Here is a 24,781-nt window from a genome sequence, read left to right as displayed (position 1 = left end):
GCCTGTCTAACACCAGGCCTCTGGGATGTTATAGGACATCTTCATGTGGTTTTAGTTGTGCTAGCGAGTGAGAATCTGCTGTGCGCTCCGTACCGTCACAGCATGAGATGACTAGTTTCAATTGTGAACTTGACATAATCTAGAATCGTCTGGAAGGGGCTCTAAATGAGCATTGTCCAGATCAGGTTGGCCCAGGGGCCATCCAGGAAGTTTCTTACTTGGGTTGAGTGATATGGGAAGATTCACCATGAATGTGGACAGCATCATTTCATAGTCTAGGCCCATATACTAACTACACAAGAGTGAAAGGTGGACTGGCAAGCAAGTGTGTGTGCACGCATGTCTCTCTGCTCCCGAGTGAAGGCGAGAGATGAGTAGATAATTTTTAAGTCCCGCTCCTTGACTTCCCTGCTGTGGTAGATTATCCCCTGAAGTTGTCTGCTAAAATAAACCCTTTCTCCCTGCAAACCAACCAAACAAACAAACAAGCAAACAAACAGAAAACTTCTTCTTGGTTTATTTTCTCTTTATAACAGCAACAGAAATGAAACTAGAACAAAAATAAGATTACTTTTCAAAGAGTGAAGCAAATAAACAGAAAGGGCGTTTTTAGCTTGTGCGTTGAACTTGGTGACAGAACACACACTAATGGGGAAACACGGCACTGAAACTTTTAGCTGAATCTGGTGGGACAGGACACCCAAACTGAACAGTTCAAGATAATGCTCAAAGGGGGCACAGAAGGAAGTCTGAAGTAAAAGGACAACACACACACACACACACACACACACACACACACACACACACACACACACACAAAAACCAAAAAAAACAAAAACAAAAAACAAAACCCAAATCAAAACAACAACAAAAAAAAAAAAAAAAAAAAAGAACAGAAAAAACCAACCATAGTGTTCACTCGCTATACATGGCCCTCATGGTGCAGCACAGCAAGGACTAGGAAGAGAAGAAAACTGGATGCAGAAACTGTTGCTGGGGCTGGAGAGACGGCTTAAGAGCACTGACTGCTCTTCCAGAGGTCCTGAGTTCAATTCCCAGCAACCACATGGTGGCTCACAACCATCTGTAATGGGATCTGATGCCCTCTTCTGGTGTGTCTGAAGACAGCTACAGTGCACTTATATATAATAAATAAATAAATCTTTAAAAAAAAAAGAAAAGAAAAAAAACTGTTGCTAGGCAGTAAGTTCAGGTCACAGAGAACCTGTGTGCACCCTAAGTCACTGTGCCAGACAGGCTGCAGCGGCCCAGACAATGACAAACCAGACTTAAATCTTTGCCAGATTATGTACTGTCAGTTGAACCACCGGTTATTTGAGTTTTCTATGTAGAAAACATTTTCAATGTTGAATGTCATTGGTGAGGGAAGTTAGGGTATGGCATGGCTGTGTGTGAGGTTAGAGCCTGCCCTCCTGGATGATGGACGTGGTATTCAAGTTTCTCACCGGCATTCAGGGCCTCGTTACCCATCACGTTAGGGGCATCCGGGGGCTGAGTCTACCATGGAAGTGCTCCCCATTGCTGCCCTCCTTCTGCTATAAGCTAGTGCTAAGGAGTTGTCGACCTTGAGATGCTCACAGTGCTCCTCAAGCCTTCCATTTTAAAGCATGAGGTATACTTGGCGACTTTAGTAAAATGCTATTCCCCTTAAGTTAAAAGAAAAAAAGCAAAGCATTCGGCTTCATTTTGAACGTCCTTGAGAAGCTGGCAACACGAATTAAGTGCTTTTGAGTGAGCGGTGCTTTTGCTGGGAGGAGGGACAGTTTGTCAGTTCTCAACGCCATCTCACTGGCGCTGTGCATAGAGCCCTCCAACGCCTGGAGAAGAAGAACCAAGGGACGACTCCCCGGACGGTTCTAAGTGCCTTGCCTTTGCCTCATTCCGAAAGCCCACGTTATTTCTCAGCTATTCGAGTCCGGAGAGTTACCATGGGGAAACGTGTGTTCGTGCTTTTCCCATGGAGATTGCCTTGAGCACAGAGTTCATTTTTCTTGAGGGGATCCTCTCTTAATAAGTGGCCTTTTCTGACAAGAATTGACTGCTGTGGATTTGCAAAAAAAATCTGTCTGAAATGCTGTTTGATTTTCTAGATCAAAAGCTCGAATGTAAAGAAAATGTAATCTTATGGAGAGTGTGGGTCAGGTTAGTTTGAGGCTTTGCTTACAGGAAGGAAATGAAGGAGTCTTCGTTATTGCTGTTTGCGACAGGGCTTCTCTGTGTAGCCCTGGCTGTCCTGGGACTCACTCTGTAGACCAGGCTGGCCTCAAATTTAGAGACCTACCTAACTCTGCCTCTCTAGTGTTGGGATTAAAGACCTGCACCCCCACCACCTGATCTTTCCTTGTTTAATTTAAAAGTCGAATCTATTGTAGAAGTTATAGAAGTGATTATATATAATATATATAACATATACTTCACAAATTAAGTCATATGTGAGTTCAGTTATATTTTACAAGCTAAGCCACATATGTGAGTTGTTACAATTTATTAAGACATATATGTGAATTCAGTTACAATTTACAAGTTAAATCATATATGTGAGTTCAGTCCAATGGGAGGGAACTCACCGAAGGACAAATCCATTCCCACTCTAGGAGTTCCCATAACCATGTTAGAAAACGAAGCTTTGGTCTAGAGCTGAGACACATAGGAAGAATTCTGCCCAACTGTTCCGTCCACATGAACAAAGGAAGCACGGGGCGTGAGTTGTCTCTGAGAATTAAAAATAGAAGGATCTGGAGCCAGAAAGGGGGAGGTGGGGCACAGGGTCACTCAGTCTGACACTGGGAATGTAGCACAACAAACCTCATATTCTCGTGAACTCAGGATGTCTTTCCTACTTGTGCTGAAAAGACAACACAGGTTGGTAACTATCTTAGTCATTTGAGGTGTCCGTAAAAAAAAAAAAAATAAAAAATAAAAAAAATAAACCACAGATTCTACAGCCTAAACTTTGTTAATTCATTTCCCACAGTCTTAGAACCTGGGAAGTCCAGGGTGTTACTTCATTCACTCCTGGTGAAGCATTTTTTCCTGGATTATAGATGGATGTTCTGCTGTTGTGTCCTCCCCATGACAAAGAAACTAAACAAGCTTTCTCCTGTCTCCACCTTCATGACTTAATTACCTCCTGTCCTTGCTAGCTTTAATTGCCAACTTGACCGAGCCTAGAGTCATCAGGCCAGGGATCGGTTGGTTTGTTGGTACATCTCCGGGGAATTGTCTTCTTCGTTAATTCCTGCAGGAGTTCTCGGCTCGTAGATGTCACTTGGTCGGGTGTCCCTGCCCTGTATAAGGAAGCCAGTGTGATCCTGACAGTGATCTAGAGAGCAGTGCTCTTCTGTAACTTCTGTCTCCAAGCTCCTCTTTAGAGTTCCTTTCCTGATTTCCCTCAGGGATGGACTGTGATCTGGAAATATAAGCAAGTAAATTCGTTCCCACCCTAAGTTGTTTTCTGTCTGAGAGCTCTGTCCCAGCAGTAGGGAACGAGAACATCGCTCAAAGGTCTGTATATCTGAAGACTGCAACCATGACATTCAGGATTAGTGTTCCGACCTGTGAAGAGAGCACTAAGGTTGGGGGCACAAACGGTCCACAGAACCAGAGACACAGAGAATTCTCCTGTCCTGTGAGACTTGCGAAGAGGGAAGGCACCTTGCCCAACAGTCAGTATTTTTCTCAAAATTATCTAGTACAGTGGTTCTCAACCTTCCTATTGCTGCAACCTTTTAACTCAACCTTCCTGATGCTGCAACCCTTTAATACAGTTCCTCATGTCATGAGTTCCCCCAACCATAAAATTATTTGTGTTGCTACTTCATAACTGTAATTTTGCTACTATTATGAATCGTAATATGTTTTCGAGATAGAGGGTTGCTGAAGGGGCCGAGACCCACAGGTTGAGAACTGCTAATCTAGAGATTAATAAAATACAGTGGGAGACGATGCCTGTGGTAGGAGAGGAGAAATGAAGACACTGGGGCAATCAAGGGAGGAGATTAAATGTCTCTTCTAAGGTGGCTACACAGATGGCTTTCTAAATCCAAAACAAGCTTTGTGGAACCAAGAAGGTGTGAGGATGCACGGAAGGCTTTGGTGGGATTTGTCACTGAGACGCAGTGAAAATAGTCTCCCTGGTGCCCCCGGTGAGGATGTTCTGTCTGAGCCAGGAAGCACAGAAATGCTAAACACCCACAATTCCCTGAGAGGAAACACCCCTAAAGATCAAAGAACCTTTCCCAGCAGACATTGCCTCGAAAAGTTCTAGTGCCTCCCAGTAGTTCCAAAAGCATTCGATACTAGAGTCTTTGGCTGACATTCCTGGTTCTAAGTGGATTTGGCTTTTTCCGATCACAACGATTATTTAAAACACGAGCATGGGACTCAACATGGGTAAATCACTGACCAGGATTGCTCTTTTAAGTAAAGTCATCCTCCTGTCCGGTTAAATACATTTGCAAACAGGTCCTCGTGGACTGCTAGTGGCCATGTTCCTGCCTTGAAGAGAAAGACTGCTCTCCCTGGAGGAAGGCATAGATGATGTATAGGTGCAGGAGGTAAGTAGACATAGGGGATGACGCCCTCAGTGAGCCTCACACCCAGCTCCTACAGACCTTTCATTCTTCAAGTCACTGCGGGTCTTTTTTTTTTTATTATTTCTAAATTTATATTTCAAATGTTATCCCTTTTCCCGGTTTCCCATTCATAACCCCCCTATCCCATCCCTCCTTCCCCTTCTTCTATGAAGGTGTTCCCCCACCCAACCACTCATTGCTTCCTGCCTCCCTGCCCTGACATCCCCCTACACGGGGGTTGGGGGTCCAGCCTCGGCAGGACCAAGGGCTTCTCCTGCCCAACAAGGCCATCCTCTGCTACATATGCATCTGGAGCCATGGGTCTGTCCATTTGTACTCTTTGGATTGTGATTTAGTCCCTGGGAGCTCTGGTTGGTTGGTATTGCTATTCTTATGGGATTGCAACCCCCTTCAGCTCCTTCAATCCTTTCTCTAACTCCTCCAATAGGGACCTCATTGTCAGTTCAATGGTTGGCTGCAAGCATCTGCCTCTGTATTTGTCATGCTCTGGAAGAGCCTGTCAGGAGACAGCTATTACAGGCTCCTGTCAGTATGCACTTCTTGGTGTCAGCATATTGTCTGGGTTTGGTGGCTGTATGAATATGGGCTGGATCCCCAGGTGGGGCAGGCTCTGGATGGCCTTTCCTTTGGTCTCTGCTCCAAACTTTGTCTCCAAATTTCCTCCTGTGAGCATTTTTGTTCCCCCTTCTAAGAAGGACTGAAGCATCCCCACTTTGGTTGTCCTTCTTCTTGAGCTTCATGTGGTCTGTGGGTTGTATCTTGGGTAATGTGAGCTTCTGGGCTTTAGGATCTTTCTAATAAGCCACTTATAATCCTGCCTTAAAAATAATTTATGTTTGTCTGAATTGGCTTTCTGCCATTTGTAGCCAAAAGATTTCTTATGTTCCTTTCTTTTAATTGAAAATAGATTTTTTATACAATATATTCTGATTCTGATTTCCCCTCCTCCAGCTTCTCCCACATCCTCTCAACTTCCTACACAAAGCCATACCCTTTCCTCCTCTTTCTCGTTAGAAATCATGCATCTAAAAAAAACTAAACTAAGATTAAAAAAAAGAGAAGAGGACAAATAGAAAAAAAGAGACAAAGAAAAGCACAAGAAACACATACAGATGCAGACACACAGACATTTTATTAAAACACAGAACTGAAAACCATAATATGGAAGCAAAGGGCTTGCAGCGGATAATGTATTGTGAGAGGGAAACAACAACAACAACAACAACAACAACAACAACACAACACGCACATGCATGCACACACAAACACACACACACACACACACACACACGCACACACCACTTAAACAAAAGCTCTCCAAAAATACCATTGAAGTTGTTTTGCCTCAGTCATGTGCTGGTGAGCACGGGGCCTGACCTTTCGTGTGGTTTGTATACCCAGTGAGGTTCTACTGGGAGAAATAACTTCCCTTGAGAGTGGTTATCAAGTGGAGATATTATCAAGCTTCTGGGACGGGGCTCGTGTCCACTTCCCCTCTCGGCTCTCCTTTGCTTAGACTGGCGCAGGCCCAGTATATCATCAGCCTGGCTGTATCTTCCGTTGGTGTCTTCCAGCACCACTGGCTTTTACAATATTCAGCTGCCTGAGCCAAGAAGGGGGTACTTAATAGGGAAATCCCACTTAGGACAGAGCATTCCAAGGTTTCCCACCCTCTGCACATTGTCTGGCCCTAAGTCTCTGTATTTGCTCCCATCTGCTGCAGGAGGAAGCTTCTGTGTGGACGGCTGAGGAAGGCGCTGATCTTGAGCATAGCAGACAATCTTTAGGAGTCACTTTATTGTTATGCTTCTTTAGCAGAAAAGTAGTGCTTGGTTTTCCCCTAGGTTTTCCCTTTCTAGTCTTAGGTTTTTGGCCACCTGAGCAGTGTAAGAAAAGGCAAAGGTTTCCTGAAGAGAGCGAGTACCAGTAGCACACACATTGACCAACAATGAATCCATGGGGCCTCATGAAATGGAGAAGCTTCTGCATGGCCAAGGTCACTGTCCTCTGGATAAAGCGGCAGCCTGTAGAACAGAAAGGGAGTTTTTATTGACTACACATAGGACATGGGGGTAAGATCTAATAATATGAAGGATGAAGAAAAGCGGCCATCAAGGAAACAGATAACCCAACTGAAAACAGGGTGAGGATCTAAACAAAGCTCTGAAAAGCCGAAACACGGGTGTCTGAGAAACACTGAATGCACAGCATCTGAGTCACTGGGGAAACACAAATCAGAACTACTCTGAGGTTTCACCTTTCACCAGTTACAATGGCAAAGGCCAATAAAACAAATGGCATTTCCTGTAGGCAAAGATGACAAGTAAGAGTGGACATGGAAGTTCGTACGGTTACCATGGGAGTCTGTGTGCAGTTCCTCGGGAAGACGGGAAGAGATCTACCTCAAGATCCAACTCCACCACTCTGGGCAAACACCCACAATACACGACCACAGAGACACTGGCTCAGCCATGTCCACTGCTGCTCTATTATAACAGTCGGACATTGGAAACAGCCTAGATGTCTGTCAGTGGGTTATGGGAATTAAAAAGAAAAAGCACGATACATTTACACAGCAGAATATTACGTGGCCATTAAAACAAACCCAAAACAAAACAAACAGAAGGAGGAGGAGGAGGAAGAAGAGGAGGAGGAGGAAGAGGAGGAGGAAGAAGAGGAGGAGGAAGAGGAGGAGGAGGAAGAAGAAGAGGAAGAAGAGGAGGAGGAGGAAGAGGAGGAGGAAGAGGAAGAGGAAGAGGAAGAGGAAGAGGAAGAGGAGGAGGAAGAGAAAGCATGAAATTCCCAGGTAAATGGATGGATGCAGAAAAACATTATTGAGTGAGGTAACACAGACTCAAAAAGATAAATATGGTATTGTCTTGGTCACCATTCTATTGATGTGAGAAGACAGCATAACCATGGAAACTCTTATAAGGAAAAGCATTTAATCGGGGGTTGCTGACAGTTTCAGAGGTTTCATCCATTACCAGTATAGCAAGAAGAATGGTGGCAGACGCGGTGCTAGAGAGGGAGCTGAGAGTTCTACATCTGGATCCACAGGCAGCAGAAAGAGAGAAACATGGGCCTGGCTTGGGTCATTGAAACCTCAAAGCCCATCTCCTAGTGACACTTTTTCCAACATGACCACACCTACCCCAACGAGGCCACTCCTCCTAATCCCTTCCAAGTAATGCCACTCCCTAATGATTAGACATTCAAACACAAGATCCTATGCACGAACACACACACACACACACACACACACACACACACACACACACACACACACACACACACTCACACACACACACTCACACACACCACAAACACACACACACCACACAAACACACACACACACACACACACACACACCCAACACACACACACACATACACACACTCCCACACACACACACACACACACACACACACACACACACTCCCACACACACACACACACAAACACACACACATACACACACAGCAGGGAGACTGGAACAGGAAGATCAAATTCATTTGGGAGGAAAGAAGGGAGTAAAAGTAAGGCCCATTTAAAGAGCCATATGAAAACCTAATACAGTAGAAGCTTCTTGTAATGTGTACATATATGAAATGAATCTAAATGAAATCACCAAATAGCAGGGGAGACAGAGCCCCACCTGGATTCCTCTCATCACCAAATGAAGCTTCCAGTACTGACTGAGTTGTTGGCCAGAAGGTCCCATGGAAACCCCAAACAACCCAAGCTACTACCGAGGCTGCTGGTTGCTGACCAAAAACTGATGATAAGATCCTATTGCTGAAGACAACACTTATTGAACGATAACTTATTGAACATGGAGAAGAAGTTGGGCTGGTGCCCACCTACAGCCTTCCTTCCCATGACCTCCATGGTACTGGAGGACGTAGCGTTCTGGAGGAGAAACACCAACCCAGCTACAAACCCTTCAGGCTACAAACGATGCTCTGCCTGCAAGATGTGACACCTGGGGGTTGGGGATTTGGCTCAGTGGTAGAGTGCTTGCCTAGGAAGCGCAAGGCCCTGGGTTCGGTCCCCAGCTCCGAAAAAAAGAATTAAAAAAAAAAAGATGTGACACCTGGACACATGTACATATATGATCAATACTCCAAAGACTCAGAAGGTCTGTGGACATGTGTGCATGTGCATGTGTGGTCATGTCTTGATTTGAGTGTGTATGGTGTGTATAACAATAATAATTAGAGGTCATGAATTTGGAAGGGGGGGCATGGGGCTGGTTGGAGGGTGAGGAAGGAGTAGGAGTGATACAGGTACAGTGCTCATCATGTATGAAGGATATATGCGAATTAGCGTATTACATGTACCATGTAAATCATATTACATGTACCAAGAACTATTCGTGTGGGGGTTGTAAGCTTCTCCGTGTGAGTTTTGAGTTTAGGATTTTCCATATTATGTTTTCAAGGTAAACTCTTCTGGGTACTGTGGGAGGAAAAACTGGGCACTTGATTAGACAGAGTGTGGGGGAGCACATCATTAAAGGAAACTAATTCTCCCCCTCCTAGGATGACTTGTAGCTCTTCCTGTAAGGATGGTACACGGACAGCTTTTTAAGAACTCCAAGCCCTCCTGCCTCTGTCCAGCATGCTGACTCTTGGAAAGTTAAAAGATTCAGTGACTGCATGCCACTAGGGGGCGTATGAAGCTAATCCCTGCCCCTTGGCTGGACTTGCGAGCTCCTCTACTCCTGCCAGGCTGGGTGAGCCATCTCAGGCTACCTGAAAGGCATCCAGGAATGCGGGAAAGCAGTTCAGCAGAGAATGGTACTGTCACCTCCATGGCATGATCAGAAGCGTTAGGATATCTCTACCAGGAGACCCAGAAATCACCCTGCTTCTTATCCCTTTGAATTAGAAGAATATAAAAGCTCAGATTAGATTTAGCCAAAGTGGAGGAAATTTGTTTCTCCGTATTCCATCTCACTCTTTGGGTCTAGTCTTTCCTTGCTTCCTGAATAAAATCTAGATCCTTAATTTGTATAGTCCCTCCTCTCAATTAATGATCTGCTCACATTTGCTCCCTAAAATAGTCTTATATCAGGTATTTAAATAGCCATTTTCTTGTAAAGATTCAGTTCTGAATCTTACACAAATCGGAGTCTCCTTTTATCTTATTACAAATCTCTATACTTTGTTTTTTTTTCCTCTGCAGCATGTCCAGTTCTTTGCAGTTTCTCCTTAATCTTTGACTTTTTGCTTGTTGAATATATAGATTTTGGGGAGCAGGGTACTTTAAAAATTAGAAAGGTCTTTCCTGACTGACGCCAACATATCATGATTTTCTATCACATATGTTCAAAATAAAAAAAAACATAAAACACAAAAAATCACGAACAACAGTAAGCAAATTAGCAATCTCCAACATCAAAGGCAGAGACAGTATAGGCATTGAAATATGATTTAATATAATATTGATAGTTCAAAGAAACAAAAGGGAAATGTGGGTAAGAATAAGGTGGCAGCTGCATATGTAGCAGAGGATGGCTTTATCTGGCATCGATGGGGGAGGGGAGGCCCTTGGTCCTGTGAAGGCTCAGTACCCCAGCATAGGGGGATGCTAGGGCAGTGAGGTGGGAATGGGTGGTGGTGGGGGAGCACACTCACAGAAGCAGGGGGAGAAAGGATGGGATGGGGGTTTTACAGAGGGGAAACGGGGAAGGGGGATAACATTGAAATGTAAATAAATAAAATAACCAATTTCTAAAAAGGCAAAAAAGAATAAAGAATCAAAATGACTACGTCCAAAAGACAAAATGAAACAAAACAAAACAAACAAACAAACAAGAACAAAGAAAGAAAAGAAAAGAAAAGAAAAAAGAAAAGCTAAGTTGAGCACCAGAACTGAAAAGTCTATCAGAATTGGGACTGGAATCAGCTGATGGGGAAATAGGGAATTGTAAGATAAACATGAAGAAATTACCCAGAATAGAAAGCTGAAGACAAAGGGAGAGAAAACACAAAGACTGTATTAAGAGGCACAGAGAGTAGAACAAAAAGATGAAACATTTAATTGGATTTGTCAAAAGAGAGTTTGGAGATGAAATATTTGATGTGTTAATAGCTTAAAGTTTTCCATATTTGATAGAAAGCCAACCCACAGACTGAGGAAGCACGGTCCCGGGTGTAATAAATAATAATGATAAAAACCACAGTAGTCTAAGAACACTAGAGACAAGGGTCAAAGTTGTAAAAGTATCCCGAAGCACAAGGAGATGATGGCTGACAAAGGAAAAGCCATCGGGTTGACAGACGTCTCAAAGGCAACCAGGGGAATCAGAAGGAAGCGAAATGATGACTTCAGTTTGGTGAAGGAAAGGTGACTTCTGTAGTCAGTGAGATTCTCTTCGGGGGACAAAAACAAGACATTGTGATTGACAGCAACTAAACCAACAGTATATCCCACCAAGGGACCAACGCAAAAAAAAAAAAAAATTCCTTCAGGAAGAAAAACAATTCATAGAGAAGATCTATAATGTAGCCAGGAAAGGTTTAGAGGGGGAAATGGTAGGGAGGGGGATTCTAAACAGACTTGAGAAATTTAAAAAAAGTATTTTATAAGGGCTGGAAAAAAATCAAGACAGTTAAAACATTAACCAAGTAGCAGGAAGAGTTATAAGCGTTTAACTGCTTTAGAGTCTATTTTTTTTAAATTAAACCTACATGGAAATGTTTTAACAGAACTACTAAAAGAAGTGAGTTAAGCCCTAACGGTTCAAGCAAAGACAGGTTTTCTGGAATCTCTTGACAGGGCCTGGCCATCCAAGAGATTAATAGCTCCACGAGGTACTCACCACTGTTTATGCTCACAAAGGCTTTTAATTGCCCTCCCTTAATTATGGTGCCGAAGAATTTCCAAATCTCTTCAGAAACTAAAATGTCCTCCCACAGAATGGCTGCCCTCTCCCTTCTCCAAAGAGTCAGGCAAATGCTCTCTTCTTGAATGTGAGCCGGGTACCATCACTGTCCAACTCCCATATCTACCTTCTGTCCTGATGTCATAGCGAGTGTCAACGGAATTCACCCAGCCTGCAGCTCATTAAAGTCTGCTGGGACACGCATTTGCTGCCAATGTTTACCTCTACAATACAGTACTTAGAGCATTCTTTGGAGAGTGTGTGCATTATTATTATTATTATTATTATTATTATTATTATTATTATTATTATTATTGGTGTTGTTATTGTTTAGATAGCGGTACTAAATACTAAGCTTCATAAAGCCAGTCCCATACCTGGTCACTTCATATGATTTTTTTTTAATCTTGGAGAAAGCACTTACTGTAAGACTGTAATATAATTAATTGAGTTCTTTATCACAGAATTAGATGAAATGCTTTATTTACTTTAAAACATTACAACCAAATGCACTTTGTCCGACATAGGAAAATAATCATGAGTGACAGTGATATAAACATTTTCGTTTTGACGTCACAGACAAGGCACAAAAACGACGGGGCAGGTGACTCTCGTGAAGTAGGCAACTTTGCACCCCAATGTTTTGATGTCGTGGTCTTTACTTTCACGAGGAAATCTCTCACGGAGAAGTGTCTAACATCTTTATTAATAAACATGGCAAGAGAGAAGCAATGGATGTCTTTCCCAACCTTCTAGATAGAAGGAGTCAGACCACATTTACTCCTGTCCAGTCAGCCCCACCGAAAACTCAAACATGGCTTTTTAGCTCAACTGCCACAACTTTATCCTTCTTGTCTTCTTTATCCCCCTCTAGATCTGGATCCCCAGTTCTACCTAAAAAAATAAAAATGTATCTCAAAATGTAGCGAGGACGACAGCTCCTGCCCTCAACTGTGGAATTCCGAGCCTGGCTGCATTTGTAGCTTGGCTTGGAAATTCCTCTTTGAGAAGAATGCAGAAAGTGGCAGCACGTTAGTCAAAGCCTTTCTCCCTCACCACTTGGTGCTGAGGATGGAGATCCTCCCAGTAAAGGCCCCTCTCTGTCAGGGTAGACTTCAAGGAACTCACGTGGATAGATGAAATGGTCAATACCCATCTTCGTAGCTTCTCCTCGGCGATGACCTGTGAGTGAATATCAAGTCGGGGCTCTCCCCGTTCTCCACATGGTTGTGAAGAGAATAAGCTGTGGTCTGGGCCTGTGATGACTGTGGGAATTGGAAAGAACCCTAGACAGTCAGAAGGCCATTTAGAGACTAAACGCTATTTGGCAATAAGTGGTCACTTGGCATATTTAACCTCAGCTCCACATTGTGTAAGGTGGGAAAACACACGGTTTGCTGCAAAGAACAAATGTGCCCCATCACTGCCAACCTCAGGCTTAAAGCAACTTAGCCTCTTACTCACCTTTGAGCTTCACTGGTCGCCCCAAGTGATGAGGAGGTAGGGTCCTGGCAGGGAATGCTAGGCACCATTTTGCTTCTTAGACCTTAGAATCTCCAGGGATAATCCTTACCCTGTATGCATCACTTCTAAATTCCCATAAGATTCTGGCCACAACTAAATCAATTTTGGAAGGGGTATATTTTACTATTTTTCCTCCACCCACTTTTGCTCCTAACATAAAAGTTATGCTATTAGCAAAGCCGTTCATTTGTACCCTTTAGAAATGATTTACGTTTGCCATTTTCCCCGATGGCTTTCTTTCTATTCACGAGCTAAGTTTTATTCGGGATGGCAAGGGAATAAGAAAATTACCTGTAATTCCTGTTGTCTGATCTCAGCCTGTCACAACACATCACTATTCTGGGAGTTGGAACATCTCAAGGAGTCTCCTGGGGGAGGGCTCCCAACCCTCTCCCTTTAAATGTCTCCTTTCTGCTGGACTCTGATGAGTCTCCAGTGTCATAGCTGGTGCTGCACCAGTGCCAGCCCCAAGGGAGTTAGAGGGACCTCACCATGACATTGGAATGAAATAATCCTGACCAATACAGACAGCAGCACGAACAATACTCCTGGCCAGCAGATAGGGGTGCACCAGAGGTACGATCCATGTAACACCACCCAAACACATCTACCACAAGGCTCTCTGCATATGTTCAGAGTACAAATCTTTACTCCAGATCCACCCACCCGTTCTCCAAGGCACAGCTCAACAGCATCTTTGACAGAGGCAGACAGTAATCCTTGTGTTTTTTAAAAATTGTTTTTACTGTTTGGTTCTTAAATAAAATAATCATACAGCCCAGGCTGGCCTTGAACTCACTATGCAGCCAGGGGTAACCTTGCACTTCTAACTCTCCTGCCTTTACCTCCCAAATGTTGGAATGACGTGCACGTGCCACAGCCCCTGGTTTGTTAGTGCTGGGGATTGAACCAGGGCTTTGTGCACGCGAATCAAGCCCTCTACCAACTGAGAGGCATCCCCAGTCCCACATGCGATTGTTTTACCAAGTGTTTTTTCAAATGTTTTTCCCTTTTTTATGTGTGTATTTTGCCTTCCTGCGTGTCTGTCCACATGTGTGCAGTACCTGCAGAGGCCAGAAGAGGGTATCAGATCCCCTACAACTGCAGCCGGGAGGCTCCATGTGCTGGAAAATGAGTGTGGCTTCTCTGGTACAGTAGCCAGCACCTGCAATCACAGAGCCATCTCTCTAGATCCTTTCATTTTCAGGTTTTAACAACGTATTTATTTTTATTTTGTGTGTCTGAGTGGGGGTTTTTTGTTGTTTTTTGTTTTTGTTTTTGTTTTTGTTTTTTTATGGCGTATACGTGTATCGTGTGAGATTCGTGCTCCCAGATGCTCTACGAGATCAGTGGGTCCCTGGGATTGGAGTTAGCGACAGCTGTGAGCATTGTGAGGTTACCGGAAACCAAACTCAGGTCCTCCGCTAAAGCAGTTAAGTGTTTCTGACTGCTGAGCCATCTTTCTCCAGGCCCTAAGCAAATAGTTCCTATGGCCAGGCAGTTTTGTAAAACACAGATCCAACAGGAAAAGCCTATAGATGGGGAATGTAAAGATCTGACAGGTTTGGGACTCTGCAAACGGGGATAATGGTTTCTCCATCTATTTTTAAAGGGACGGAGAGTGGATGAACCAATGCAGTATCTGCTACTCCACTCCTCTCAAAGGCTGCCTCGGATCTAACCAGATTTTGACATGTAGCGCCAGCCTCCCCTCACCCTGGGGTGCCCAGGCCTACACCGTGTGCAGAGTGAGGATCGTGAGAAGAGATGAGGTTCCCTACCCGGGTGGGGTGCTGCGGCACCCCAAGCTGTAGATACAAGTGCCTGGAGGACTCCATCCTGAGCTCCCCTGGGCTTGCTTGGATGGAAGAACTGAACACTGTCTGAGTCTCCTAATGAGTCTATACACGTCCTAGAGAAGAACGCTGAGCACCAGGGGACCCCTCCCGCCACCCGCTTCCACGCTCCCTCTCCAGCTTGTCCCTGACTCAGCTGTGAGTCACAGGCAGAGACAGAAGCTGCTGCAGCAGGCCTCTGCCCCCTCCCCACCCCTGCCACTCATCTCTCTCTGTTCCCCCTCACCACTTCTCAGCTCAGACTTCTACCGCCTGCCTTTGCAGATCGCTGAGCATGTCCTAAAACTGGGATGGATGGACAAACACACAACAGTTAAATATCAAAATATTCCCATTTAAGTTTTTTTTAAAAAAATTTTAAATCTCTGAGTTTATTATAATTTATCCATAGCACTATTTCTTTTCATATGCATAAAATATACTCATTCTTTCTTGGGCATGACTTATCTTCCTTCTTAAATTGTAGGGAATCAGTGGATGGAGATCACCTCTTATACGAGACTTTTCTTTATGCCCTAGAAAAACAGGAAAGGAACTAATACGTATAGGCACTTCCTGTGCGGGACACAGTATTTGGAGAAGAAACAAAGGGGTGTGTAAAGAAATGTCGAGGGCACGGAGAGCATCCAGCTTAGCCTTGTCTGTTTAGCATCTTCTCCTACCCATGTACCCAGAACCCACTGCTCCTCCTCTCTACTGGAGGTCTGGAAGCCCATGCGATTCATGCAGCCCTACAAAGAACAATCTGTGCTCCACTTTCCCCCAGTTATTTTGAAAGCCTTTTATCTTCTATACATTGAACTTAAAAAAAAAATGTCAGCCTATAGACTTGTTGTCTTTAGAACTTGTGTTTCCAATTTTAACTTTTTTTTTTTTTAATTTATTGCTTCCCTCAGCTTTCACCAAGCTCATACTTGCCCCTGGCTCTACAAAGCAATGTATTTGGTCTCTGTGGCCTGTTCGACGGGGCTCTTTGGTGGTAAGAAGCCTGACACAGTGCTCAGTATAACAATAGCTACTGCGGCTATCCAACATTCTTCAAGAGTGCCTGAGCAAGTTGAAATCAAAGGCTGGTGATTAAGGAATGATGTCTTTGCCATGTGGATTTAGAGCCCAAACAGACAGATCAGACCTAGGTTTTCTGAAGCCAGGGACACTAGTTAAACTAAGTCTAAAACTCAGCACCAGAGTTATGGCTTTTGTCTTCCAGCCCTTGGAAGTGCCAGCATTGGGCTGAAGTATCCTCCTGATCCATCTAGGGCAAGCCAAAGCAACCATGAAGTCCTTTGGCAGGCCAGTTCTCCTCCAGGCAATGATTCTACCCCTCCAACCCTCGCCCAGCAGCTCCTTACATCACACATAGAGGACTTTTTCTGAAAAAAAAAAAAATCTCATGAAGTAAAATGGATGCTAACAAAATGGACTCTGGAATTCCAGTCAGGTGGCCGGGGAAAAGTCAGAGGAAATGCTGACCAACCTTCTTCAGAGGCTACACATAGATCAATAAGTAGAGAATTGACCACCACTGGATTAGGGAATAGCAAGCATCACCTTGCTCCAGATACTTCACCCAGTCATGAGTCTCACCACCATGACGCAGATTGAAACGTCTGTTAACAAAATCGAAGGTTGTGTGACACCCAAGGTTGGGTGAGTGACCGATCAGAGCCAAATATTCTGATGAGAGGTTCATCCTTGATAAATGAACACGTGGGGATACCAAACGTCTCCTCTCAAGTAGGAATCCCCAGTTTGGGCTCGGCTCAGCTAGGCAGTTCTTTTGTTGGTCGTGGCTAGATTTTCTCCCATGTCTGTTAAGATGGGCCCAGATAATGGCCGTGGTGACCAGGCTTGTCTCTCACCATGTAGGAGAGTTTAGGTGCATTTGGTAGGGTCTGTGGTAGTGAGAGGACAAACCCCTTCACAGGAAGATGAGAGGGGAAGCATTTGTGGCCATTTCTCAGTTTACCTACAAAAGTCCAATTTGGGATTCAGGCAAAACCAATTTTTTTCCTTTTGGCAAGGGTAAGAAGAGGAAGTGCTTCTTGCTGAGGAAGTGGTATCTTTCTCTTCCCCAAAGCACTACAGTGGCAGGCCAATGAGGCCAAAAGATGTGGACACCACACCCCTGGTATCCAGCAGCAGCAGAAACAGGATGGTAGAAATAACTCTTAAATGAAGTACAAATCCAAAAAAAAAAAAATCTGAATGTGTTTGTGGGAAAACAACCCACATCTGAAATAAAATGAGACTACACATCCTTTCCCTCTCAGGTCCTTTCCCCTTCTTCATCTTGCATCACCGACGTCTGCTTTCCTCCTCTCTCAGATGTGTGTTTCAAACACCTGTCAAAGGCACCTGATGTCAAGCTATTCAGACTGAAGTGTGGAGTGAAACACTCTCAGAGGCACCAGCCCTGAAAAGACCAGGAGAGGGAAGGAGGAGAGAGACCAGGGAGTGGGGAGCCTTAGGAGTTCAAGGCTTGCGTGTCACTGTGCAACAAAAAGATGAAAAGCAGTTTGTGTCCTCCGGATGGAAAAAGAAAGACCACTTAAGACAGTTTTTCAAAATGCTATCCTCTGCTGGTCCCAGCCATTTAGAGTTGTGAGTCAGAGCAGCAAATTGAAGCCATTTCTGTGATTGCCCGGGAGGTCACTGCCGCTAAGCTCACTAAAGGCCTTCTGATTTTAGCATAACAAGACTCATTGACCAGTGACTGGAAGCAATGGGGATCCAAGGTGCATTTTACCTTGACGTTATCTCTCTTGTGAGCAGAAGGTCTTCTAACAGTAATAATAAATTCCTCTGTCTCTAAGCACAGAATAGCACTCGTAGAAAAACATACTGCAGGCATGGGTAATTTCTAGAGACCAGGGGTCCAAAGCTACCTGCTTCAGAACTGGACAGAGTCTTGTTTCTGCTCAGGAAGTGGGGGTGGGGCAAGACAAACGTGGTGTGTTATTAGGTGATACGTTCTCTCACATCGTTTTCTTGAAAGTTGTTCAAGACAGATGGGCACTAAGATTTGAAATCAGCCTCCTTAAAGGGGAGTCCCTTGGCAAATCAGAGATCCACAAAGCTTCCAAGATGGTTGCTGGCCAGAGAAGGTTCTAGGCTTGCTGGCTTTCAGATTTGTGTCTTGTCTCCATTGTCTGCATCTGATTTCCAGTAATCCAGAGAGGTGTCTTAAAAGTGTCAGACTACAAGGGACATCCTGGTTGGAAAGTCGCCCTAGGGAAAAGCAGAAAGAGCCCACCATTAAACCACAGACTGAGAAAGCAACAGACACAACCAAAGGCTAACCGGGCAGAGCTGAAAACCTGATCAAAACCAGGCACTCTTGACTCTAGACTTTGTTAGATTTCTGGTGATGATTCCAAAGCCCAGGACAATGCGTAAAGCCAACGTACATCAGATAGAACTCAGTTGCATGACCAAAGACTAACTTCGCATTGTCTCAAGAATACCGACATGTGCGTGGTGTACCATTAATCTGGTCACCCGAGAGTTTCTTCCTCACTCAAGGTACCTTCCTTGGTCATTGCATTTCTCTAATTAGTTCATGAACAACAAAAGACGCTTAGGTGCTTGGGGGGTGGGGATTAATATAACGTCAAACACCTACTTCCTGTTCGTTGCCCTGCTCTCCACATTGCATAGTAAAACGTGCCCAGAGTTGAGGATGTACCTCAGTGGTAGAAAGCTTGTCTAGCATGGGCAAGGCCCTGGGTTTGAGTTCCACTGAAAAGGAATAAAGGCAGGGAGGTACGCAGGTCAACCCAGCCGAGAGACTAGAAACTAGAATGCAGTCAGGTTACAAACAGAAATTCTCGAGCATGGAGAGTGATGTCCGAAGTATACAGTGTGTGCGGTGAGGAGGAAGGGAGGGCAGGGGTACTTTGGTGCCCCCCTGTGGACGTGCAACTGTTCCCCAATGTTTCTAAAGTCCGGAACTCTTTCAGGGGCTAAAGGAAGAGTAGACTTCTCTTGAGTGTACAGAGAAAGCAATGAAGTCTGTGTGTGTGTGTCCATTTACAAGAGAACTGAGCAGAAGCAAAGGCTCCCTACACAAGCACACGCGCGCACGCGGACGGGCACACACACACACACACACACACACACACACACACACACACACACACACACTCATTCACTCATTCAACAGGAAGAAAATAGGCCCCACCCTTCCTTCCTCCACCTGACCCTGGACACAGGGAAATGGATGACTGTGCCTCCACGCCCATATTGTCCGCCAGGGGGCCTTGCAACCCCACAACTCCCCCCATTCCCCGACCCAGCTCCAGAAAGATCCCGGGTGCGCCCTCACAGTTTTCTTGGCGGGCTCCTTTTTCCTCCTCTTCTCCGAGTTGCTGTGGAAGGACAGGTCACGCCCGCGGTAGGACGGGCCCCGGCTCAGTTCCCCGCGGCTCAGCTCCAGCTCGCTGTAGGGTGGCAGCGCGTCCTCGTCCGCAGCGTCGTCCTCGTCTTCGCCCTCACTGGCCCCAGCCTTGTAGGTGGCTGGCGGTGACCAGGCGTAGTAGGATGCGCTGCGCGGGCCAAGCTGTGCGCCCAGCTTGGACGGCGTTTCCAGGCTGCCCCCGCGGCTGCTGCTCTCCGGCCGCGCCTGGCGCTCCAACACGCTGCTCAGGTACGAGTGATCGTACTTGGGCGCGGTGCCCGGGGTCCGGCTCACCAGGCGCGGCAGAGCCGCATCGTCCGGCGGCCGGCGGCGTGCGGGAGCGGGGCTGTAGGTCCAGCCACGCTCCCCGTCTCCTGGCGGCTCGCGACTGCGCCCGCGTCCGTAGTACTCGTCTAGCGAGCCGTCCTGGTAGAAGGCACCGTGGGCCCGCGACTCCGAGCGCTCGAAGCGGCTCCCCACTCGGGCCTCGTGGCTGTTGCCGTTGGCACGCCGCGACCGCTGGCCGTAGGAGTCTGCAAAGGCCGCCAGCTCGTCCATAGACACCGCCGGCACGCCAGTGGCAAAGTTCTTCCGCGACAGCATCTCGGATTTGGAGCGCGGCTGGCTGTGGGCAGATGGTCACTGGTTACTGACTCTGCATGGAGCCCTTGCTGCGCACCAGGGGGCCCAGCCTCTACCCCTCCGCCCAGCGGGATGAATCAACTTTGTCACCTTTCATGCTGAGGGTCCAGCCAGAGCAATCCTAGCTCTCTCATGAACTGGTATGGAAGACCAGAATGGAGTTGTGTATCTGAAAAGACCTTGTGTAGTGCAGAAAAGCACAGGCCAGCTTCTGATCGTGATGGGACCCTTGGGTGACATCCACAGGAGTTACTCCACCCACCATAGCAAACAGTAACACACAGCTCTGGTCCCAGGAGACAGGGATATTTGGTGACATAGAAAGGACTGTCCCTCTCTCTGAGGCAGGGACCAAGTTACCAGTTAAGTCAGGAGGCCTGAGACCTCTGCAGTGGGTAAGGGAAAGATAGGGGGGTCTACTGTCCTTGGAGGACAGAACGGGTGCAGGCCATTCAGAGATGAAGCTGCCACACAGATTATTAAATGTTGGTTGGACTTATCACGCTGGGCAAGTTCCTTGGCATCTGCAACTTTGTTTCCTCAGCCTAAAATAGAAACAATAGCAGTGGCGCTTTTTAGAAGTATAAGGACTAATTATGAGAGATATGGAATGATTACTGTTCTTATGATCAGGGCGGTGGACATGGTGGGTGGGAAACTTTAAAGGTTATAGGATAAAACAGATAAAGAGTGTCTGGGTTCGTTACAGGACACTCAATAGGCTTGAATGATTACTTCTCAGACGTATCACAAGGGTGTCATGTAGGTAAGAGAGAGATATTCCACAGGCTCTAGAAACAGAAGAACAGACACACAGTGGCCCCTTCCCACTCATGGCAGTCACCTGTGCCTGAAGCTCTCACGGTCCTCTTTGTTATACTCCAGGGCTGGCCCTCTGTTGGTCCCACTGTTGCCTCCCATGACACCTGACCAATAGTCAGGATTGCTCTCCAAGTCCCCAGACATGGGGAACTGCTTATTCCGCATCTGGTGGTAAGACTGGCGGAAATTGCTGTCATCGTCATGCAGGGAGCTGAGTTCTGAGATGGTGTTGTTATCTGCAGGGACAAAAGCGAGCATCACAGTTTTCTAAAGGCGAGTGCTGCTAAGGGCTGAGTTCACATATTCTAGAAGCTCCCGCCTGGGAGCCTTGGTCCTGACCGGTGTGTGCAGTAGACTGGCACAGGTGGTATTTGTGTTACTCAGCAGGAATTGGCTCCAAGCCTAACCCAGCTTGCTTACAGAGATGGAGGCTTCCTACATGCTGTTCTTGGGTTGGAAAGACAATTGCCTCTGTTCTACCTAAGGCAGGCTTCCCAGAACTCAGGCTGTCTGCAGCTGGCCTCCTGGTACATTTCTCTTGTTCAAATGTTCTTCTCTGTCCTATATAATTTCTGTGATGAATTTCAATGACCCAGGCCATATTGGGCCAAAAGAAACAAAGAGAAAAAAAAAGCCATTACTAATAGCATCTTCCCTACGGCTGGCCCAGTCCCAAAAAGGGGTCTTTAGAGCCAGTATGAACACCCTGCTTTTAGAAGAGGCCCATTCTGCTCCCCTCAGCCATTCTGTTCTCCAAAGAGTTCAAAGTCAAGGCATAGAGGACATATACACCTAGTTTCAGCACACTTACCTTTTAGACTGTGATCGTGCTGTTTAATACCCTACCCAAGGAGCACCAGATCTACTAAGACCAGGCTAGAGCTGTTCCCCTCCCTACCAAGGGATTCCAGGTATTTGTGGTCACGAGTGACCAGGCCAGAAGTTTGGAAGATGGACTCAGCCTTTGTGTCCACTGGGCTGTAGCTTGAACTCTGGCCCCTGCCTAAAAATTGTAAAGGGTGTGGTCACAGCTTTCTCGTTTCCTGGCTTTGTGAAGTTCATAAGAATCACTTATGAACTAGGACCAGAATTATGATGTAGGCTAGAAAAAATAACAGAAATGTTGATTATTTTAAAAACTTAGAAATGTATTGGATTTGTTTTACTTAAATCTAGTGACCTATTTGTAATGTAACTGAATCCACTTGTTTTCTAAATCTTTCCACTGAGACTTCAAAAATATTATTAGAGACAACATTTACTAGTCCTTGCTGCTGGGTGAAAGGTAAAGCCAAGATTAGAGGTGGGAGGCAGAGATGTGTTCTCTTGGGTTCCCTCTGCCTTCCTTCCATCCCCCGTGGGAATGGGAGGGCCGGAGGAATTTTATACAACAGCAGGACCTCCTAGTGTTGCCTTAACTGAGAGCACACAGGGGTGACAATTTACTCATGGGATCATTTGGTATTGAATTATAATCAAAATTTAAACATAAACCTCTTAAAGAGAAAGATGTGGTGTGTGTTGGTATCTGGAAACCTGAGGACTTTACGTGTTCACCTAATTCTCTCACTGAATTTGGAGCTAGGCTGGTTGGTGTCTCTACCCCTTACAGAGCGGGAGTTACGGGGAAACTGCAACCGTGACCAGCTTTTCACATAGATGCCAAGATCTAAAGCCAGGTCCTCATGCCTGCACAGCAAGCACTCTTCCCCACCGAGCCACCTCTCCAGCCTTTATGCCCATCTTCGAAGAAAGCAGCTCACAGACTATTGGTTAAAATCTAGAATGTTCCCTCACAATCCCCACGAGTTATATTGTTGGCTCAGATCTTTCTCTAAATTTTAAGGAATACTTGACCCTTTTCATTTTTCCTGATTGTAAGAACTATCACCATTTGACCACTCATAGTAACAAGCTGTCCAGGGAGTATGTTACACTAAACTTTCTGCCAAGTAGAACATGACGTCAGCGCAGCCCTTGACAGACATAATGCCAGTGTGGGACAGGGATACACTAACGCTTTCTGTAAAGGACCAGCCAGGGAATAAACATTTCAGGTTTTGTGAGCCACACTGGTTAGAACCATTCAGTTCTGCCATTCAAGAAGTTATAGGACATAGATAAGCAAGTTATCCTGGCTGCAATCCAATAAAACTTAAAAAAAAAAAACAGAAATTGTTATCTATACGTGTGTCCAGGAGATATTGTTTGTAGACTCCTGTTCTAGACATCCCAAGAATGTAAGAATCTAGGAGTGATTACCAAAGGAGAACCACAGTGGCCAGCAAATTCAAGAACCTGGATCTCACACTCCCAATTCTTACAGAATCTGTGAAATCAAGTTATCTATTTTATGAGATTTTTAAAAATGGTCCCAGTCCTTGATCCGCCCTGCTCTTTGGAATAGAGCCAACCTTCAGAGTAAATTGTTCCTGTGTCCGTCCACACAGCTGTTGTACTGTCAATCCACAGGTACTGGGTGGTCTGAGTTCTAGTCTAGGCCCTGGCCACATGCTGGCACTGGTTATATCACAGTGAGGAGGCCAGTCTAGCCTTAGCTCAAATCTTTTGTGCCTGAGTCACGAGATTGGGAATCATCCCATCTGAGTTCTTCTAATTCTATCGATATACTCCCGAGCTTCTGCTTCCTCATCTGAACACTGCACAAGCTGACATGGAGCAGCTCTCCAATCCCTTTCAACTCTGAGGCTCCACCAGGCTGAGACCAGCCAGTTCCTGAATACCTTTCGGGTCAAGGTAGTCAGCCCAAGATAAGCCACATACACTCAAGTGCATCCTTTTGATCTCTGTCATTAACTTTTCCTCTAAGCTGTGATACTGGTAGATTTCTTGCCTGGCTTCTCCTTGATCTAGGGCTCTCTCTGTCTCTGTCCCCTTACAGAGATCCATGACAACACTGTTACAACCAGCTTGTCAAGTGTGGTGACATCTGCATTCCTGACATTCCAATCTGGAGATGGTCTTTTTATAGTCCACGAGGTGGGAGGATGCAGCCATGGCTGCAGCCCAGACAGGATGGATTTAGAATTGTAAAACTGGGTGGAATATGTTGTCCTTAATCTGAATAAAGTTCCTCCAGTCTGGGACTGTTTCCCCAACAGCTCCATCATGTCTCTTGTTGGTTCCAAGAAGAAGAGGGTTCAAAGAAAGTGCCTAGTGACCTCACTAGCAGGCTTGCCAGCACCTCTTGATAATTAGCCCATCCGAGTCAGACCTGCCCTGTTCTGCCTCCCATGATAGACAGTAATTTGGAACCCACTCTAAAGAATCGGCAGTGTCAGCTGCAGCCTCCAAGGGCTTTGGATAAGTTAAGGGTTGGGGCCCTGCCACCGACAGACTTACTAATTAAACGGTTCTTTGACAAGAAGTGCAGTCTCTTTGCTCACCCTGAAATCTCTGTGGTTTGGGCATCTCGGAGGGAAGCTAGCCTCTTTCCCCTAGATTTATTTACTAGATTTCTTCTTTCACGTTCATTGACCCCTCCATGTGGTAAGTCAGCCTCTGGGCGGTTCAATACTAGGGCCTTTCAGGTTGGAAGAAGCTGATACTGAATGTTCACTTCTTGAGTGTGCATGTGTGTCTGTGCACATGTGCATGTGCTCATATATGTAAATGCAAGAGGTTGACATATCGTCCTTGATATTCTTGACCTTACTTTTTGAGAAAGGCTCTCTCACTTGAACCTGAGTTTGCTGACTGAGTAGAACGGGCGCCCATTGAGCTCCTGGGATTGGCTTGTCTCTGCCAGCTCTGGGCTGGGGCTAGAGATGTCCTCTGTTGGTCCGTGGGTCCTCGTGCTTGCACTAGTGTGAGGAATCTGAGCTCATACTCGCTCAGCAATGACTGTACTGATTGAGCCATCCCACGTCTTGAGTAACTGTTTTGAGGATTGCTTATAGAGTAATATAAGGGGACTGTTCGAATGAAACATTATAAAGCCAGGATTATGTCGTCATAGCAATGGACACAGACTGCCCCCACAACCACACGTGACTAGTGCACACTGCC

General features: G+C 45.6%; 1 protein-coding gene across 3 annotated transcripts in view; it reads right to left on the bottom strand.

Moving 5' to 3' along the window:
- Positions 1-6,188: 6,188 nt before the first annotated feature.
- The window catches only part of Ildr2 (immunoglobulin like domain containing receptor 2), a 66,834-nt gene continuing 48,241 nt past the window's right edge, over positions 6,189-24,781 (bottom strand). The window contains exons 8-11 of one of the 3 annotated variants that reach the window (XM_032914728.1): positions 20,775-20,988; positions 19,217-19,913; positions 16,367-18,120; positions 6,189-6,640 (exon numbers count right to left, since the gene is read on the bottom strand). In XM_032914728.1, coding sequence (XP_032770619.1) covers positions 18,085-18,120; positions 19,217-19,913; positions 20,775-20,988 — 947 coding nt within the window. In that variant the 3' untranslated portion in view covers positions 6,189-6,640; positions 16,367-18,084. Of the gene's footprint in view, positions 6,641-14,131; positions 14,199-15,202; positions 18,121-19,216; positions 19,914-20,774; positions 20,989-24,781 lie in introns of those variants that run through there. The other 2 variants (XM_032914727.1, XM_032914729.1) reach the window with 2 other exon arrangements.

This window comes from Rattus rattus, chromosome 10 (assembly GCF_011064425.1).
Source record: "Rattus rattus isolate New Zealand chromosome 10, Rrattus_CSIRO_v1, whole genome shotgun sequence".
Classification (NCBI taxonomy): domain Eukaryota; kingdom Metazoa; phylum Chordata; class Mammalia; order Rodentia; family Muridae; genus Rattus; species Rattus rattus.
Note: the sequence above shows the minus strand (reverse complement) of the source record. Positions and strands in the feature narration are given on the sequence as shown.